Genomic DNA, 20,778 nt, shown 5'->3' on the forward strand with positions numbered 1-20,778 from the left:
CACAAGAAGTATTGAATCCCAAGGCTGAATTTCCTCTTTTCTTTCCGTAAGTGTCAAGGGAAATCCTGCCATATATTGTTTCCCTTTCTGCATGGATCAGTGGCTCCCCTTGATTAAAGGGAAGTCAAACAAGATACAACTGGAATCTTGATTCTTTTTTCCACCAGGGTTGACCTTGATAGAAATAAACTTTATCTTTTTATTATGGGGAAATTACATTGAACTTTAATTGGCTTGTTATAGCTAATATTTCTGCAAATTAACACAATCCAGTCAAGGCTTATCTCTCTCTTTCTTTTCTCCTCTGCTCCTCCTCTTTACACCGCTCTCCCCCCCCATGAATCCCACAAGAAGAAATTTTTAAAACTGGTCCCTATGTTGCACTAAAGGGGATCTTGGCAGCTACAATAATTTAAATCTCCCCACAAACAGTTTAGTCACACATGGAGGACTTAACACTCTGGAAACATGGGAACCCCGTCAGTGCAGATGAGACGCAAATGTAACCAGTGGGTTTTCCTTCCACATTCCAGACCTTTGAACCTGAGTCCACAGGGATTACAAGAGCAGCCATGCTGCAACCCTCCACCTGGCTGGCAGCCTGCTGACAATAGCTGACCCAGGACCAGCCCCAGTTTGAGGCTCTGCCCCTGACATCCCATTGGCAGAGTCCCAGAGCAGTTGATTGGCCCTTTGGCCCTACTTAAGCCAACAACTGTCTGAACAACTGGGATCCACTCTGCTCTGGACTGTGTGCCTTCTGACTCCAGCTCCACCGGCCTCACTTGGCTCCTGATCCTTGGTTTGTCCGTTGCCTCTGACTTGTGGTTCTGATCTCCAGTTTGTCTCTTGCTTCTGACCTCCCAGTATCCCAACCCAGCTGACTCCTGACTGAGGACTGCAGCTCTGACCATTAGGTCTGGCTACCCATGATCTGGCCTTGACACATGTCTTCCATCCAGGAGGCAGAGGAGAGTGAGGCTTACCTGTGGGTTTTAGCTCCTTAAATTGATACATCTTTGGGATCTACACAATGCGGAGCCATACACACAAGTCAGTGTAGGGACGACAAACTCCCAGGCCTCATGTCTCCTATGGCCAGGGCTTGCTCTAGGATTTTTGCCGCCCCAAGCAAAAAAAAATTTTGGCCGCCCCTGCTTTTTTTTCGTGCCCACCCCCAACTCCACCCCTTCCCAACCCCTTCCCAAAATCCCCGGCTCCGCCTCCTCCCTGGGGCATGCCACATTCCACCCCTCCCTATTACTTCCTGCGGCTCCCCCCGGCAATCCCCCGCCCTAGCTCATCTCCACTCCACCTGCTCCCCTGAGCACATTGCCGCTCCGCTTCTCCCCCCTCCCTCTCAGGCGAGGGAGAGGCAGCGCATTCAGGGGAGCAGGCAGAGCAGAGGGGAGCGAGGGGGGGGGAGCGCAGGAAGTAACGGGGGGGTAGAGGAACCGCTCCCCAACCCAGCTCACCTCCGCTGCACCACCGCCACCTCCCCCGAAACAGCTGGGGGGGAGAAGCAGAGCGGCAGCAGCATGCTCAGGGGAGCAGGCGGAGGCGAGCTGGGGAGGCAGGGGCACATTTCTAGGAGCGGCATGGCCGAAGCCGGAATATCACCCCTATAAATTCGCCGCCCTCAGCACCTGCTTGTTTTGCTGGTGCCTAGAGCCGGTCCTGCCTATGGCACGCTGCCCCAGCTCTCCTTGTTTTGAGGAGGGGTCATTCTGCAGTATAACACTTATTTCCAAGTTTCACTCTTGTGGAAAAAGTCCCGTAACCGCAAGAGTGATCAGAGGAACCATCCAAGGGCTCAGGTGTGTTCTGAGTTTGTGAAAAATACTACTTTAAAATATTGTGAGGGCAGCTCAAACCCCCTGTTCTAGAATAACAGCACAGAGAAACAGCCATGTAGTGTGTGTGTGTATGTACAAGAACATATATTCATCTTGCATCATATGATACATGGAGCTGGCCAGAAAATAGAAATCCCTTTCTGTGGAAAAATCCTTTTGAAACTTTTTATCATCCCAAATTGGGACAAAAAGTCAAATGTGAAAATTTTTCACATGAAGGGATTTCCTGGAAAAATCCTGTTTTGGGGAGAACCAACATGGAATCTTTTTAGCTTGCTGGATGCTCACTTGGAAGACTCTTGACAATTTCACTTTCTCCCTGTAGGGAGAAAGCAAAATTGAGGAGCTTTCCAGGTGAGCAGCCAGAGAATTGTTGCTCAGATTTTTCTGTTGGGGCGGAGGGGGGGAAGGGAAATCATTTTATTGGAGGGTGGGAGGGGGAGTGAATTAAAATTCTCCCATGGGAAAATTTCTTTTCTTTGCGAAAAGAGCATCTTTTGCCAGACCCATTCAGAGGGGAAAATTCCTGGTCAGATCTAGTAGTATGGTCATTCCCTTGGTAGGTCTCTACCAGCATAGAAATCTTCTTATTGCCATGGTCACATTTGATAATAGTGGGGGGCAGGGGTATCCAGGCACATACCTCTCTGTTATGCAATCCACATGTGCATCTTAGAGAGAGGACTGGGGAGTTAAATGTCCACATTTTCTCTTTAATGTTTCAAATGTCTTGATTTCTTTCTGCTCTAGATCCTCAGCTGATGTAAATTGTCATAGCTCCATTGAAGTCAATGACAATTTACACCAACTGAGGATGTGCCCCATTCTGTGAATGGTCAGACTCCACGTCCTGCATTCAATGAGGTATATGTACGGCCACTGGAATAATGTCTGATTCTTACCCCTTGCCTGGGGTTTCCCTTCATAGTTAAATACTAAAAGGTACATCCCTAAAACATTTCCTGATCTTGATGTTTTCCTGTGTGTGTTTGCGGGGGGGGGGGGGGGGAGGGGAGGGAGTGGGGGAATCTCCCTTTCTGTCTCTGCCCTTACTTCCTTCGTTCCCCTTAGAAAGAGGTTCTAAGTCTTCTGTGCCTTGGAATGTGGCTAAAAGAATCCTAGCAGAGTAACGTTGTCTCCCCCTGCCAAGTCCTAAAACATGATATCTGCTGAGATTTATTCGTGTTGTCCTCTCCACCTTCCATAGCCTTCACAGGGGACAGCCCCCAAATGTGAGAAATCAGGTTCTTTCCCTGACACTGACATGCCATCCAATTTTGCACAAGTCATCTTACCTTTTTGGTGTCCACTCTTGTCCCCTGTTTTGTCTCTCTACGGTTGGGATTTTGAAGGGGTCTAGGGAAGTTAAGTGCCAAACTCCCTCAGGTGCCTCGGAAAATACCAGCCTGGGATTATAAACTGTTTGAGGGCAGAGATTACCTCTTATGTATCTGTATAATATTTAGCTGAAAGGGACCTTGATCTCAGTTGGGGCCATTAAGCATCACCATAATACAAATAACTAGTAATAAAGAAAGAATTCAAGAATCTTATTATGTGGGATCCTCTTAAGCACAAACAATATTTTCTATAACCTCAGTTACATTATTCAAGTTCTCAGTTGTAAATTTTAAATTGTAAAAAATTAAGATACCTGCAGGTTTGCATGGCATGGAGGTAAATTTTCACTTCTCTCATCAATGGTTCTTCCACAGTAAAGTGAGAATTCTGAGAGGTAGAAATCCATTGACTGGCTAAAGTACTTTGCCCTCCCACCCTGCTTCTTAGTCATGTAGGACTCCTGAAGCACCTTCATTGCAACTGGCACATCTAAAGATGACTGCACAAGGATGTTCAGTATTGCTGATTCTGTCACAACAGCCTCAAAAGTGCTACTTTCCAATGGTGGGATTTAAAGGAACGACCCAAATCTACCCCCTAGGCTTTCAGTCTTTTTGGGCAGGCAGACAGATTAGGAAACCACTACAGCGGTTGAAATCCTGGTCCCACTGAAGCCAATGGCAAAATCTTGTCCCTATTGAAATCAGTTGGCAAAATTCCCATTAGCTCTAGCATGAATAATATATTAGTAAGTAGAATTTGCTTTGGTTTTTATAGTCTATTTGCTGCAGAGTAGTTAGTTTAAAAAAAATTCAGTGTGAAACAAGGACCTGAGAGTTACCTACCTCCGCTGTAATAACTGAAGAGAGCAAAGTGGAGAAAGCAATTTGCAAAGCTACATTTGAAAGTCATTCTAGCATAACATCATCATTGCAAATTATCCAGCAAAAGATTTGTTCCATTACATTTTTTTTTAACTGTCTCGTCAAGATGGCTCTACTTGTATCAGGATTTGGTACTCCAAGGAGAGGTTAAGAAAACATGAATACTAATTCTTTCATTAACCATTGTGAGACAGCCTTCACTTCTCATAATTCATCACATAGCCTTTTGGTCCTCTAACACGGTAAGCTGGGGGAATCAAAAGGCATAAAGTGCTCAAGGGAAGGTAGAATTCAGGAGAAAGAAGCACTGCATATTTATAGCTATAGTACTGTAGCGAGGGGTGGGGATAGAGTCTTAAAATGAAGTGGTACTTTTGAAATAATAGAATAGCAGCATAATTGCCATTATACAGGAGATTATCCATGGTCCCTTACACTTTCTTCACACGACAGTTAGGCTGGTAGTAAAATTACAAGGGAGAAAAGACATCATGTAATAAACTCAAATTAAAATATGATTTTTAGAGACTCACAGGCTGTGTACACCCTTTTTATATCTTATTATTTAAAAGAACTTTCAGATCTGTGTGCAATAATTCACTGGTCCTCTAGCTGTGGATGCTTTCGAAGGGATAGCGGGCTATCCAGCTGAATATTTTATTTCTCTGTGTGAACTTAAATATTTATTTCCTTTCCCTTTTAGCTTGATGGTTTCACATATTACTGTTCTTACAAAAAATAATTGCCCCTGTGAAATGTCATTCTGCTGTAAGGTGTTGAGTATTTATTCTTTTAATGCCTAATACATTCTTCATACAGATGATCTAACTAGTGTGTGTTTTTGCTGAGAATAAAGGGCCTGATCCAAAACCTATTGAAGTCAACAGGGGTCTTTGATAAAGTTATGGCTTTCTAGGGTCTTGATTCATGTTTCTCTTTAAGCATGTGAATCAATGGAACTACATGTGTTTAAAGCTAAGTGCATGTTTAGAATTTAATATAGCTATTTTTTATATACACATAAGGGACTGAATTCTACTCTACTGTGTTGTATATTTGCAACCACACTTTCTTGAGTGACTTTGATAAATGAAAGTGGAACTTGCTTCAATAACTATATAAATTAAAACTGGAAATTTTAAACTTGATTTCTCTCCTCTCTAAAGTAGGTAATATAAAGCTGACAGTAAAATTCTCAGGAAAGACTAATTTTATCTCTCTAATAAGAACCCTGAGACTTGCATTCATTGACTTCTAAATTTCATTCACCCGTCTTTAGTTCATTTTATAGGTGAAATCTCGGGAATAGTAATAATTCATTGCAGCAGCTCTTGTAATGTTACCTGTGGGGAAATCAGGTTTCTAAGAGAAATTATGCAAAGAACTGCTCTTAGATCTTGTCATGTAATGTGGGAGATCAAAGTATTTTAAAAGATATCTTTTCTTTGTTGGAGACAACTCTGATTGTGGCCATCAGAATCTCCTGGCTAGAACAGACAAAAATCTTATTGATATAATAGACATGTACTATTTCAAATAAATAGTTTAACTGTTTCTAAAGGAGAAAAAAGTTTTTGTGTCATTTAAAAAAACTTTTGTCTGATACTCTGATAAATTATTTATTTTGAAACGTTGTTTTCCTAGCTCGGCATAATGCCCCAAGCTGCCCCCCAGAAGTCACTAGATTAAGCCATTGCCCCATAATGGCTCTTTGAGAAATGTTCAACTCTAGCTGTTGCTTTGTTGTAGCAAAGAGCTGTGATTCAGACTTCATGCTCTGTTTGCGTTTCAGCTGTCAATGAAAGTGAAAGATGAAGTCTCCCATTCTCTTGGTTCTTGTGATCTGTACAGTAGTCAGCACAAATTTGAAGTTGGTATCAAAGAGAAATTCCGGTAAGTCTCAGAAAAATGTGATCGTTATTTTATATTTAACAAAGTCTGGCTTCGGCGATCATGTCATAGACCCAATTTTTGTTCTGCATGCATAATCCTTGTTGATCAATTATTTAAGAAGGGTTGTATCCAACACAAACACATTGTTGTTTAGCATCAATGGAATTTCTGTCTGTGTGTTCATTGTATTGAAATGTTTTGATATTAAGCCTGAAGTGATTTTACCATGAAAAATGCTGATCTGTCTAGCTTATGAGTATCTTAGGCCTTTTTTGGTCTTTTTTTTTTTTTTTTAAGGGCCTGATTCTCAATTACACTAAGGTGCTCACATGTTCTTGTGGAAGTATAAAAGGATCTTAAAAGTCAACATGAATTTACATCCACTTTCAGGCTCCTTTACATTCTGGGTGGTGTAACGGGCCTAACTGTAAATAAGAACTGGGCCCAAAGTCTATAAAATGTCGTTTTTTTTTTTTTTAAATCTTATGTTGGCTCTAGGCCAGCTATCATCTAGCTTGAAAGAAGAGACCATCTAACCCATAGAATTGGCACTGGCACCAAGAGTAACTTCTTGTCCAGAGGGTTATTTTTACCGAGTGTTAAAGACATGATCTGAACCTGCTCTCCTTTCTCAAGCAAAACTTTGACCTCAGAGGGATTCCTGTCTGAGGAGGAAGAGCAGGATTAGGCCTCAAGATCTTGCATACGGTTGTGAATCTTCTGAGATCATAGTAAGTAGGTATGGGATAAAATCGAGCACGTTGTTGAATGTGCAGTATATGCCTTATTCGGTTGATTGTGTCTAAGCTACTTTTTTGTGACCGCTGTGTGCCATGCATATGAGCATAAGGGCTCTTAATGAGCTGTCTGCCCTCAGTCTTTCAGCTAAGGTATTTAGCCAAAAAGTCATGTGTGAAAACAAATGACTTGGCTGGTGTCTGTTGATTTTCAGTTCAGTCACTACGTTTCCCAGTGAGAAAGGTACGTTTAATTTCTCATTATGGTCTTACACACATTTCTAGAGAGAGAGAGGTTAAGTCTATTTTTTGAATGGACAAATGCTAGGGAAGATTTTTTTTATTTAAAAAAATTGTTTAAAAATAGACTTTTTTTTTTTAAACAGTATCTTCTCTCTGGGATTTAGGCCAAATGAAATGTAACTTCTATTTAGTAAAACTATCTTACTGTCTTGAATCGTTAGTACATCAAGGGCCAGATCCCACTTCCCTTTGGTCGGCACTCTTGCTGAAGTCAGGTGATTGGGATTTGGCCATAACAAGGAGCTCGATGTGAAGTCTATTGAAAACAATGGAAGCCTTCCCATTGACTACTTTGGCCTGGCTCAAAGCACATGGGGTAGTGCGACACTTCCTGTGGTGCTCAGGTTTGTGATGCACTTCCCTACTGTTTGTATTCTTTTAGATGGAATATATGCATTAAAGGTGTTACCACAACCCAGTCACCGTCCAACATCAAACAGTGTTAAACAAAGTTCAAGTTTTGGTATACAGAGACCTCTGCCTGCTTAGCATTATATGTCCTGTTAACCTTGTGTTAAAGGTGAAGGGAAAAACAGTTAAAGCATTTGAAATGTAAAATATTATGTAACATCATCTTTTGTTCCCTTTCCCTTTAGCTGGGAAAAACTCTTGTGTGACAGGCTCTGAGATGGTATCAAAGATGGTAACTGTCCTGTTTGGGAAAAGAAGTTAGTTGAGATGGGCTGAAGCCGCTGTTTTGTTAAAATCCAAACCTGTTTCATCCCAGATGGTGATTGGGATTCAGTTGGCTGGAGAGAAGTGGCAGTTTTATCTTGGGTCTCTCCCTCTGGCCTGATCAGGATGATGAAGTCCTTGGATCCCAGGAGACGGAGGTGGCAGCCATGATGGTAAAGCTTGCTCCAGTAGCCAATTTTTCTTCTGAAGTCTCTTTCCTTTAGGACTCCAGAAGGAACTGATGGGCAGAATAGCTCATTTCCTCATTATTTTGTCCACTAATTAGGCCTAGTTTCTGACACACCACTTTTGGTTTATTAATTTCTGGTCCCCCATTTTCTTGTTTACTGAGCACGATCTTCATGCAGTCCTGGTGTTATATTAGTAGGCTTCTTTGTTTGGACTAATTAAGTCTGCCTCCCTTTTGTACCGTTTTCCATCAGCATTTGTTATAAGTTATTGTGTGACATCTTAATTTATTCTCACTTTTAATAGTCGAGCTCACAAGTAGGGTAAATTTGTAGGCCCAATTATCGCAACACCATCACCTGCCCTGAGCATGAGGGAGTCTTGTCTCTGCCTGCTGTGGATCAGCTCCCTGCAACTACCAGTCCCTGACAACACAGGCACTGCCTTCTAGGCCTTTTAAGGATTTGCTTTCTCTGTACAGGTTAGCCATATGCCAACTCCGGAGTCCTCCACTGACCACTCACAGAATTACCAGGCCTGCTGTTCCCATAGGAACAGTACCCCACAGATTACTCGTTATATTTTAGATCACAGCTCTGCTGAATGCACAGCACTAAAACTTGTTCTTGTTTTTACTATAAATATATTCTCAAAGAACAGAGATTCAAGTGATCATAATATTGGTCAGAAATAAAATGTCTACATATAAAAACAAACGGCAATACGTTTTCTAGAGACTAAACTTAACTAATAAGGCATTCCCCTATCTCCTACAGGAAAGCTTACTCAAAATTCTTTCCCCAGTGATCTTAACCAATTTGGTTGAGCCCCCTTCCCATCAGATCAAGTCTGCTGACAGCTTGTCCTCGCAGAGTGAAGGAATACCTAGGGATTCATCTGTACCTCAGATATTAGGGTTGCCAACTGTGACTGAAGCTATTCTGGGAGATTTTTTCCCCCAACATGACGTAATGTCATTTTCTTAAAATATCCTATTAAAATCTCCCAGATTGCTTTCAATAATCACCAGGAGATCGATGCCAATTCTGGGAGACTCCAGGCTAATCCTGGAGGGTTGGCAACCCCATCAGATATAGTCTCAAAAATTCATTGTGTTACTCCTAAACAGGATAATTCATGCTATTTACCTCTTGCTGTTAATTTCCTCTCTTTGAAGACCTCACATTCCTTCATTAGCATTTGGCTCAGATCTATGAGTGGAGGCCTGTTGTGAACCACACAATTCTTAATTTACATGTAAATGGCCAAATGTTACTTGTCTGAAAGAAAACTTGCTTGTCACCTTTGCTGGTGACCAGTCCCTAGACACAGACCTTAAGAACATAATTTTCTGTATGTGTATAACTCCCAACATCCATACATGTGTTCTGCAATGATAGTGATGAGCAGTGTGACACAGGCTTTCATTAGAGATCTCCCAGGACAGTCCTTGTCTAGTATTTCCATTCTAGTTCACCAAAGGGGATTCCTGTAACCCTTATGCCCTCTGCCAGTTGGCATCTGGAGGTCCCTGGGGCAGGAGATAGTTAATAATGAGATGAGAAATAGGGTGAAATCCTGCCCCTATTGAAGTCAATGGGAACTTTGCCATTGAATTCAAAAGGGCCAGGATTTTACCCATGATCTGTGGGAGTTGGCAGTATTATGACCTGCTGTGTGGTATCAATAGAACCTGGATGAGTAAATACAGAGAATGATATTGGCAGTTCCTTTCTTTAAAAGTATACAGGGGTTATAGCTGATCACAAATTGAATATGCCAACAGTGCAAAGGCATTGTGAAAATATTGTTTTGGGATGTGTTAACAGGAATGTCCTATATAAGACATAGGAGGTAACTGTTAAGCTTTACTCAGGACTGATAAGGCCTCCGCTGAGGTTCTGTGTCCAGTTCTGGGCACTGCACTTTTAGAAGTGAACAGACTGGGGAGAGTCCAGAGGACAGCAACAAAAATGCCAAAGGTTTAGAAAACATGCCCTGTGAGGAAGGGTTGACAGAACTGGCCATGTTTAGTCTAGAGAAGAGAAGGCTGAGGAGGGACCTGGTAAGTCCTTTAATATATAAAGGGTGGTGGCTGTTAAAGAGGACAGTGTTTAAAAATTGTTCTCCATGTCCACTTGGGTAGGACAACAAGTAATTGGCATAGTTTGCAGCAAAGGAGATTTAAAGCTGAATATGACGGGGGAGAGGCTTTCTAACTATAACGATAGTTACACAGTGGAACAGGTTACCTAGGAAGGTTGTGGAATCCCCATCATTAGAGGTTTAAGAACGGGTTAGACAAACAGCTGTCTGGGATGGTCTAGGTCAGGGGTCGGCAACCTTGCAGAAGTGGTGTGCTGAGTCTTCATTTATTCACTTTAATTTAAGGTTTCGCGTGCCAATAATACATTTTAACATTTTTTAGAAGGTCTCTCTCTATAAGTCTATGTATTATATAACTAAACTATTGTCGTATGTAAACAAGGGTTTCAAAATGTTGAAGAAGCTTCATTTAAAATTAAATTAAAATGCTGATCTTACGCCGCCGGCCTGCTTAGCCCGTTGCCAGCCTGGGGTTCCGTTCACCTAGGCCGGCAGCAGGCTGAGCGGGACCTGCGGCTGGGACCCCGGCTGGCAAGGGGCTGGCAGCCAGAAGCCCAGACCGGCAGCGGGCTGAGTGCAGCCAGCGGCCGGGACTGCAGACTAAGCAGTGGGCTAAGCGGCTCAGCCCACTGCCGGTCTGGGGTTCCGTCCGCCGGCTCCTCCCAGCCAGGGTCCCGGCTGCTGGCCCTGCTTAGCCCGCTGCCGGTCTGCAGTCCCGACCCTGTCCATATAGAGTATGTACCTACCTTCTCCCTGGTTCTAGCCCATTCTCTTTCTCTCTCTGCACTGAGATGAGGGTGGGAGTGACTGAGCACAGGGCTGGGGGTGAAGGAGCAGGCTGGGGGTTGGGGTGCAGGGTCTGGCCAGGAGCTAGAATGAGGGAGGGGACTCAGAGTTGGGGCAGGAGGTTTGGGTGTGGAGTGCTTACCTGGGCAGCTCCCATTTGGTGCGAGGGGTGCAGGTGGGAATGTTGGGGGGTGTGTGTGCAGGAACTCCCGTTTGGTGCTCAGGGTGGGAGTGGGGATGTGGGGGGTGCAAGAGTCAGGGCATTGGGTGTGGGGGGGCTGGGTATGTGAGGAGGGTGCCGGAGTCAGGGCTGGAGTGTGTGTGAGAAGGGTGCAGGGGTCAGAGCAGTGGGCTGGGGTGTGTGTGGGGGTGCAGAGGTCAGGGCAGAGGGCTGAGGGTGTGGGCTGGGGTCGTGGGAGTGCTCCCAGCCCCCTGCTGTGAGCGGCTCATGGCAGGGGGCTGGAGGGGATATGCCCTGATTCCACCCCCTTCCCCAAGGTCCCCGGAGCAGAGAGCACGAGCGAGCTGCGGCTCCGCTTTTCCCTCTCCCCCTCCTCCCTCTCCCCCTCCCTAGCAAGGGCCATCAGCTGATCGGCTGCAGGGAGGGAGAGAAGGAGGGGCAGGAACCCAGCATGCTGGGGGAAGAGGCAGGGGGAGGGGGAAGCTTGCCTGCCCTGCAAGGAGAGAGCCGGGGGTGGAAAAAAGCGGGCCAGGCCGGACAGGATTTTTAGTGGCACGCTGCTGTCTGTCCGTGTCTGGCAGACAGTAGCGTGCCATTAAAAATGGGCTTGCGTGCCATCTTTGGCATGCGTGCTGTAGGTTGCCGACCCCTGGTCTAGGTATACGTGGTCCTGCTCCAGCGCAGAAGGTGGACTGGATGACCTCTTGAGGTCCCTTCCAGCCCTACATTTCTACAGCGTCTATGAAACCTAAAATATATGTAGGTATAGTGTCTTCCAGCTGATAGTGTACCACTAGCTATATTTTAGTACATTGATCTTTGCTGCTTTCTTTGACTTACCTTGCAAAATGTCTTGAGTTGTTATTGGCAATTTTTGTCTATCTCAATTCAAGTTGAATACCAGTAGGGGAAAAAACCCTTTAATATATTAGACTGCCTACTGCTAAATTTAACCTACTGGAGTAAATTTCTCATCTGGGTGGGCCAATGTATGCCAAGCATAAGATGAAAGAGAAAATGGATTTAAGACCGAAATATATAGTGTCCCTTTGTAAAGACATGAATATATGTGGCTAGCTTTCTACTTTCTATATGCATTCTTTCTTTTACGTACTCTATGATTTTTAGGCTGCTATGTGGAGCAGAACATTGATTTTTTTTTCTCTCTCAATGTATGTGAGAAATGCACTTTCTGTGATTGAAGTATTTGAAGCATAATTGATAACTTTACCCTTTCTGAAAAGGTCCTTTACATTGGAAGAACTACCTTTTGATTGCTTGACTGCATGCAGGGGGCTTCACTGATGTCGTGTCAGTCCGAATACATTGCATGAAGGAAAGAACATCAGAGAAGCTGCAATTCTTATTATTTATATTACAGTAATGCCTAGGAGTGCTACTCATGGACTGGGACCCCATTGTGCTAGGTGCTGTATAAACACAAAACCAAAAGACAGTCAAGAAGCTTACAACCCACGTATAAGATCAGGGACGACAGACAGATATAGACAGGGAGGGGAGTGCAGGGAAACATATGATACTGGTCAACTTGACAGGTTGTAGTCTCAGCAGAAAACAGATTAACTGTTGTCAAGTTAAATGGTTCAAGGCTTAGATTCTGTTGTCTGAATAGGTTTGGCTGAATCATTACTGGAATTGTGTCTAGGAAGCGATATAGTTTTAGATTTTTGGCTCAGAACTAATCTTGAGAACTACAAAATCCTATATTTTAACATCCTTGAACTTCTAAGTGTCTTAAATCCCCATATCAGTGTTGCTGCGTGAGTCCATCTCTGGCTAGTATGGTATTGGTATTGGCTCATAGAATTTGAATACATTTTTGTTTGTAGGAAATATTTCAATGAAATTCTTATCTTTTGAGAACCCTGAAACAATTTTACATAGTACAGAGTGCAAAGAGATTGTTGTATGGGCCACCTCCCCTGCCATTCGTGACTTATACAGTGGATGGGATTTTTGAAAGTGGCTTAAAATAATTGCAAGACCCATTTGGTATCCCTTTGGCAATTTAAAACTATTGTGTACATGAAAGTGAAGGCCAAACTTTCTGAAAGTTCTAGTGGATTTGCAGACCTCATCACGGGGCTTGATTTCTAGAGGGGGCAGGTGCTTAACACTTTCTGAACAACAGGCCCTCTTAAGGGGTTTCAGATTGGGCACCCAACACCATGATAGCTTTTGAAATGTAGATCCAAGAATTTGTGTCCTCTTAGCCAAAGCTGGCCTTTGGGATCCTGCAACGCCCCTGGCTACCGGCTCCACTGAATTTGGAGGACCAAGAAATGTCCAGGAGAACCTCAGCTTTCACTCACATATTATATAAAATGGAGCCTTTTTTTGAAGAGAGTAACGTAAGCAATGCCAACTGATCCCTATGGATGAAAATGTGTCACTTGCTCTTTCCTGAAAGATCACCGGTTATCCACAGCCCCCTCTCAGCCACCCAGGATTTTGCTTTCACAGCCCTGGCACAAAATGCTTTAAGCTGTCATCAGTGCTTAAAAGCTGTGTCCTTTTCGCAGAGAGTTAATCACTTTGTCTATTTCACTTCTTGTTTCCCTGCTGCCTCCCATCTGTTCAGCTTCTATCAGTGTGAATGGAGGAAGAGGAGCCAGCACCATGTGATCAGTTAATCCTCCACGGGCCACCAGCAGTTAATCTGTGAAGCACCAGTAGTCCATGCACCTTATTAAGGGAAACTCTGTCATGGTTCTCTCTCCTCTAGAGAGGAAGCAGCATTACAGATATAGCACTAGCCAGGTGACAGCTGGCAACATTGAGTTGCATATAGAAAAGACCAGAGCAAATAGCAACATTTGTTGAAGGGTTAGCTACCTTGATCTCATATGGTTGAAATACTGAACTTTGGTAAAAATTGGAGCCTGTTTAAGTATTGCACTTGGTTAAAATTAACTAGTTTATGATGAAAACATTTAAAATATTGAACTGATTTAGAAACAAAAGCCTAGCCCCTTCCCAAAAGAAGCGCTAGAGTAGGAAACAGATAAAGAAAAGTGAACACACGCCATTCCAGGGTGAAGTGAAAAGCCAACATAGGATCTTGGAGGGAATCAAAATAAGAAAAATGTGGAATAGAAATGTATATTAACTTCTGAGTTAAAAGTCAAGACACTCCCACTTCCTTGTCTTGTTTCTGTCTTGCAGCAGATATGTAATGTCAGCTGTTAGGTATTAAACAGACTGCCAAGCTTCAGAAAGGTGGCTGTTACTGGTAGTAATGTATAAAGCACTGTTGGGCATGCACAGTATTTGACGGTTGGCGGAATATATCGGACAAAGAAAGGGGCCTTTGCCCTGGGAAGCTTACAAATTCAAGGCCTGATACAGAATCCACTAAAGTTAATGGAAAGACTCCCACTGACTTCATAAAGTCCAAAAGGGACCATGATGATCCTCTAATCTGATCGTCCAGCCTAGTTTCAGTTTCTAGCCATTGGATCTTGTTGTGCCTTTGTCTTCTAAGTGAGCTTTGGATCAGCCTTATGGTATCAATTTTGCACAGAACTTAGATATAGGAGGAGTTTCATTGACACAAGTGGGTCTTCTCACATGCCTAAGTACCTCGCTGACCAGAGCCTAAACACACAAGAGGGCACAATATTATGAAAATGAGGGATTTGGTGTCATAGTATAGGAGGAGGGAACGGGTGTCAGGAAGGAGAATGTGGAGAGGTGCCTCGGGAAAGTTTTGGAACAAATAGGTTTTGGGGAGCTTTTTGAAGGAGTGGAAGAAGGGGGCTTTAGACATCAATTTGAAATCTTTCTGGAATAAGAAGTGGAGTAAAAGGAGTGGAAATGTCCAGAGGCCCCAGTGGGCCTGTGGGAACAGTCAGGGGACTTGGGCTGGGATATACAGAAGGTGGGTGCAGACACCAGAGTGCCTGGGAAGCAACCGTTTAAAAACTGAATTTAATAGGGAAGCAAAAGGGATGTCCCAAGCAAGGCAAGATTCAGGGAGGGTGTCTGCAGGGCAGCCATGAAGATGATTTAATCCATTTTCCAGGACACAGTGAATACTTATGGCTTGGTTTATGAATATTATGACAATCACTGGACCATAGCAACACTCTAGCAGATGGCCTATAACACAATTTTTATACTTTCAAAATAAGTGTATTTTGTTGCAAAGGACAATGGATGTGAAAAGGCTGATTTCTTATCTCTGATAACATTTAAATCCACTAGTAATGATCTGGTTCTCTGTTGCTAATTTATATGGACTGTACACATCACATTATCTGTTCTTAGTGTCAATATAAACTCCTTCTGGACCTTCCTAACAATGCACCAACTGTTAAAAAAACAAACATCTTGCCCCTTCACTGGAGTTCTTCATGTTGCATTGTGAATGCTATCAACTTCATTCAAACCATCACTTCCTTTTGAGCTGCCCTTGTGTAACTAGTTTATTTAATACTTTACTCGCAGTTATTGAATAATTGAGTTCCGCACAGTAGCATTTTGTGGTATGAGTGAATAGACAGACCTGAAGAAAGGCAAAAGCACTTATTTAACAGGGTAGACTTCTTCCTGAATTCACCTTACCCGCTTTCTCTGCGGGAGTAGGCTATTGCTAGTGGGCTGAATCCTGCTCAGGAGACCACTTATCTCAGTAGGATTTGTCCTGTTCATTCATAAGCAACTCTGGCCTAAAACTGACTTGCTAGTTGAAAACAAATTTCAACCATCAAGGCATGAACCAAACTGAACTTAACCTGCCACATAATCTTACTGAGGGGTAATTTTCATCCTCTTGCCTCTAAAAATCCCCTCTCCCAAACATGCACCTGTTATGGGTGCAATTCTGGCCCCACGGAAGTGAATGGGAGTTTTGCCAACTGACTTTAGTGGGGCCAGGACTTCACTCAGGGTTTGTAGCAATCATTCATCATAGTTGGTCTAAACTGAGGGTTGGATCCTGCCACCTTTACTCAGGTGAGTAAATCGTGTTTGGTCAAGTAGTTTTTATTATCTGATTTTTTTTTCTTCGTAAGTAGGGACAATGTATATGACTAAGGAATTGAGTCTTCATTCTTTAATGTAAACTCTTCAGGGCAGGTATTGTGTACCTTTGTGTATGGAAAGTACTAAGATGCTCATACTGCTTTACTAATGTTTACATTAGAGCTTTTATTCAAAAAAGGAAGCTAGTCGGCATTCACAGAAGACTGTGAGTTTCTAGGTCTGCCCCTAAAAAGAACAGGAGTACTTGTGGCACCTCCTGTTCTTTTTGCGGATACAGACTAACACGGCTGCTACTCTGAAATAGGTCTGCCTCTGACTTCTTGTATGATCTGAATTGTGTAAGCCCAAATTTTCAAAAGTGGCTATTAATTTTGGTTCCCCAATTTGAGATGAATAGTATCTGGCTGAGCACATCTCTTGAGCCAGGTCTTAGGGCATTATAGTACCTGGAAAGATATTGTAACAAATTATTATAGAATCCATTTGTAAGCACCTAGATGATCGTAAGATTATATAGAATACCCATCATAGATTTGTTAAAAGCAAATCTTGCCAAACCAACCCAATTTCCTTCTTTGACAAGGTTACTGGCTTACTGGATGGTGGGTGAGGGAGAAGCAGTAGACAGGATATACCTTGATTTTTTTTTCTTTTTTAGAAAGGCTTTTGACACAGACCCACATAATATTCTCAAAGACAATTAGGGAAATATGGTTTTGGTGAAATTACTATGGGGTGTCAAGCTTCAGAGGGGTAGCTGTGTTAGTCTGGATCTGTAAAAGTGGCAAAGAGTCCTGTGGCACCTCATAGACTAACAGACGTATTGGAGCATAAGCTTTTGTGGGTGAATACCCACTTCATCGGATGCACATATGTCTGTTAGTCTATAAGGTGCCACAGGACTCTTTGCCGCTTTTACTATGAAGTGGGTGCACAGCTATCACTGGTTTTCTGTCAAAATGGGAGGACCTATGTAGTGGGATCCTGTAAAGATCAGTAGTGGGTCCAGTTCTAGTCAATATTTTCATAAATGACACGGATAATGGTGTGGAGAGTGCTTATAAATTTTCAGATGACCCCAAGGTTGGAGGAGAGGGGGGGCCTTGCAAGCACTTTAGAGGACAGGATTAGAAGTCAAAAAGACCTTGACAAATTGGGTAACTGGTCTGAAATCAACCAGATGAAATTCAACAAAGACAAGTGTGAACCTACTTCACTTAGGAAGGAAAAATCAAATGCACAAGTACCAAATGGGGAATAACTGGCTAGGTGGTAGAACTGCTGAAAAGGATACAGTGGTTCTAGTGGATCACAGCTCAATATGGGGCAACAATGTGATGCTATTAAAAGAAAGGCTAATATCATTCTGGGGTGCATTAAGAAGAGTGTCACATGTAAGACACAGGAAGTAATTGTCCCACTCTACTTGGCACTGGGTCAGGCCTCATCTAGAGTACTGTGTTCAGTTCTGAGCCATGCATTTTAGGAGAGATGTGGACAAATTGTTGAGAGTCCAGAGGAGAGCAACAAAAATAAGTTTAGAAAACATAACACATGAGGAAAGGTTTTTTTTTAAAAAAAACCTGGACATGTTTGGTCTTGAGTAAGACTGGAGGGGGAGGTCTGATAAGTCTTCAAATATGTTAAGGGCTATTATAAAGAGGATAGTGTAGGTAGGACAAGAATTGTAATGGGCTTAATCTGCAGCAAGGGAGATTTAGGTTAGATATTAGGAAAAACTAAGTTCAAGAATAGGCTTCCAAGGGAGGTTCTGGAATCTCCATCATTGGAGGTTTTCTTAAGGACATGTTGGACAAACACCAGTCAGGGATGGTCTAGATTTGCTTGCCCCTGTCTCAGCCAGAGGGCTGGACTTGACCTCCCAAGGTCTCTTCTAGCTCTACATATCAGTGATTCAGCAGGACTGGAGAACCAATAACTCTTTGAAGAGCTCTAGGTACTGCCATTATGAATTAAATACAAGACTGAGCATAAAATTTCTGTCCATGGAATTTAAAGATTTAGTTTCTGTTTGTTACTGTGAAAAATCACACTTACCATGCAAAGTGCACTGCAGTGAGGAAATTTGATTTAAAAAGTTGTAAGCGATGAATGCCCACAATTGCTGCCTCAGATGCTCCCTTGTCTTTACATGGAGTCTGTAATGAAATCTATTATTGACTGCAGTTTAAAAACAATAAGCGCTAACATTAGGGGGGGAAGAGAGGAGGAGTGTGTGAAATGGCTACTGGAGATTGTGATAAAATGGAGAAATATGATAATTTGGTTTCTCCCCCCGGGTAGTTGAAGTAAGTTCTTTGAACTAATTATAATAAAGAAAAGCTTAAAATTTCACTCCAACTCTGATGAAGGGCTGGTTTAAATATTTTCCAGTTGTTGACTTGTGACAAAGGGAAGTGATTCTTTTCATACTTTGTGCAAGGGCTGGTATATAGACCTGCGTGGTATTCTCCTATTATGGTACCAGCTACTACTTGCTAAAGTAGACATAATTGCCTGTCTATGAGCTGAAAGCTAAATTGATCCAAGAAGCAATGTCACCCTTAGGGGAGTATGTTTATCATTTTATTATCTCACCTTTCAAAACCAATCAATCCTTCCCTATGCTGAGCATGATTAGTACTTGTAATCTGCTGGGAGGAAGATACATAGTACACTGGAGATAGGCCAGAGTGGAATTTGCGGTCAAAGATTTGTGTTTATTTTCAGACGGTGGTTGATCCACCATTCCTTTATTAGTGTGGGGGAGGGGGTCTGTGAGTAGTGGGTGAAAGTCACATGCATATTTTGCTGTTACTGTGAAACAAAACTAGAGAGCCTCCCATCATGGTGATGAATGTGACACATACTAGAAAACTTAAGACCTTTGCTGTGTCCTCATCTTTGATGTGAGACCTGAACAAAATCCCTTCAGGATTTAGTTTGGGAACTGAATACAGCAGCTCACTACTTCAACGTTTGGAACAGTCCCATGCCTTCCACTTAACTCAATGTCACACTCCAGCAAGTACTTCTTACTTATTCTCCAGTGATGCTCTCTGCCGAAGGGCCACTGTTGGGCATGGATGTTCCAATTGGACTGGCCTTTTCTTACATAGAATCATAGAATATCAGGGTTGGAAGGGACCTCAGGAGGTCATCTAGTCCAACCCCCTGCTCAAAGCAGGACCAATCCCCCAATTTTTGCCCTGGATCCCAAATGGCCCCCTCAGGGATTGAACTCACAACTCTGGGTTTAGCAGGTCAATGCTCAAACCACTGAGCTGTCCCTCCACCCAGCTGTTCTCTCTATATCTTCACATATGACAATTTGCTATGCTTCAAATTTCTTATGTGACCCTCAGTGAGTCACTGAGGGTACATCTATGCAGCAAGAGCTGTGCATAGCTAGTTCAAGAGGCTAAGCTTGAATCCAGCTAGCAGGTAACAATAGCAGTGAAGGCCCTGTGAACGTGCTCAGCTCACTAGTCTGCTCTGAAGCTCGTGCTGTGCTGTCTTTGCTGCTATTGTTACCTGTCCTAGCTGGATTCAAGCTAGCTTGGGCAAGCTAGCCCATGCACAGCCTTTGCTGTGTAGACTTACCTTGAGGGCCAGATTTCTTTGAAAGTATTTAGGTGCCTAAAGATGATGTGGATAGGCACCTAGGTGCTTTTGAAAATGTCTGAATCTCTAGGCATCAGCTATCCCATTTATAAAATGGAATAATAGAGTGAGACCTTTACTAAGTGACCTAGGCAGCTAGCCCAAAGCAGGGGTCTGATGGGACAAAAATAAGGAGCAGTTTTTGCCCACGTTATGCTCATGATCCAAGATCCACCAGCTCATTACTCCAAAATGATTTGCTATTCCAAGTAGATGATGCGGTCCTTCATAATAGGATCGATCCTGTTCTTTCTTAAGTATCAGCAGTGAAATAGTGAAAAATGTGGATTTTAAATTGTTTTGGCAGAGTTCTATGACTCTTCTAATGTGGTGGATTTTTTTTTTTTGAATACTAAACCACCAGACCATAATTATACCCAGATCTTGTCTGTGTCTGGGGCAGATCAATGTTTCAGCATCAAATGATTTCATACACTTTTTTTTTTAAATGAAAATAATTGGCAAGTATATTATGGAAAGGCAAATATTTTGTGTATTCAGTTTTCTCCTAATAAAATGCTTGGCATCAAGAGTGTGACTTCTAGCTCCTCTCTGTAAGCTTTATTGCTATTCTTATCAATGCTAAGTGCTTATATAGTTCTTAAGCTTTTACAGATGAGAATTTATTATTTTTTTTTTTTTAAAACAAAGGCCAGCATCATTTTTCCAATTTTACAGATGGGGAAACAAAGGTAGAGGGAGGTGAAGTGACTTGCCCAAGATCATCTAGCAATCCAGCTGCAGGTTGGGGAGAAGAAGCTAGATCCCCGGAGTCCCCATCAAGTGGGCTAACCACGAGGCATACTGCTCCCCATTGAAAGAGCTCCATGTTGTAGGATATCTCACAGGGAAGTTCTGAGGCTAAATTGGTGAGTGTGTGGAAAGTGCTTTGAATCCTCAGATGGGGGTGGTAGAGAAGTAAAAGTAATAGCAATTATTTTGGCTTTATTATGAAAAACAGATCGTAGCTCTGCGTGGCCCAGGGAGGCTGGTTGTAATATGTCTGCCATGGCATAGCAGTTGGCCTTCTAGATACTTTGCTGTGAATGTCTCAAGTCTTGTTTGATACATAAAACAACAGTGTCACTGCAACCTAGCTTTGAATTTAAAAGGTGGCCTGGGGAGGAAAGTTGTGTGTGTTGTTTGAATGCATTGAA

General features: G+C 42.8%; 1 protein-coding gene across 11 annotated transcripts in view; it reads left to right on the forward strand.

The window, feature by feature from the left end:
- The window catches only part of IL1RAPL2 (interleukin 1 receptor accessory protein like 2), a 551,213-nt gene that overhangs the window by 20,243 nt on the left and 510,192 nt on the right, over positions 1–20,778 (forward strand). For 6 of the 11 annotated variants that reach the window (XM_048865380.2, XM_048865382.2, XM_048865383.2 and 3 more), the window contains one exon: positions 5,874–5,974. The exons of 2 other annotated variants lie outside the window; for them this stretch is intronic. In XM_048865380.2, coding sequence (XP_048721337.1) covers positions 5,893–5,974 — 82 coding nt within the window. In that variant the 5' untranslated portion in view covers positions 5,874–5,892. Of the gene's footprint in view, positions 1–5,871; positions 5,975–6,610; positions 6,706–7,750; positions 7,863–20,399; positions 20,491–20,778 lie in introns of those variants that run through there. 3 more of the 11 variants (XM_048865385.2, XM_048865386.2, XM_075132549.1) reach the window with 3 other exon arrangements.

The sequence above is a fragment of the Caretta caretta genome, chromosome 9 (assembly GCF_965140235.1).
Source record: "Caretta caretta isolate rCarCar2 chromosome 9, rCarCar1.hap1, whole genome shotgun sequence".
NCBI classification, from domain to species: domain Eukaryota; kingdom Metazoa; phylum Chordata; order Testudines; family Cheloniidae; genus Caretta; species Caretta caretta.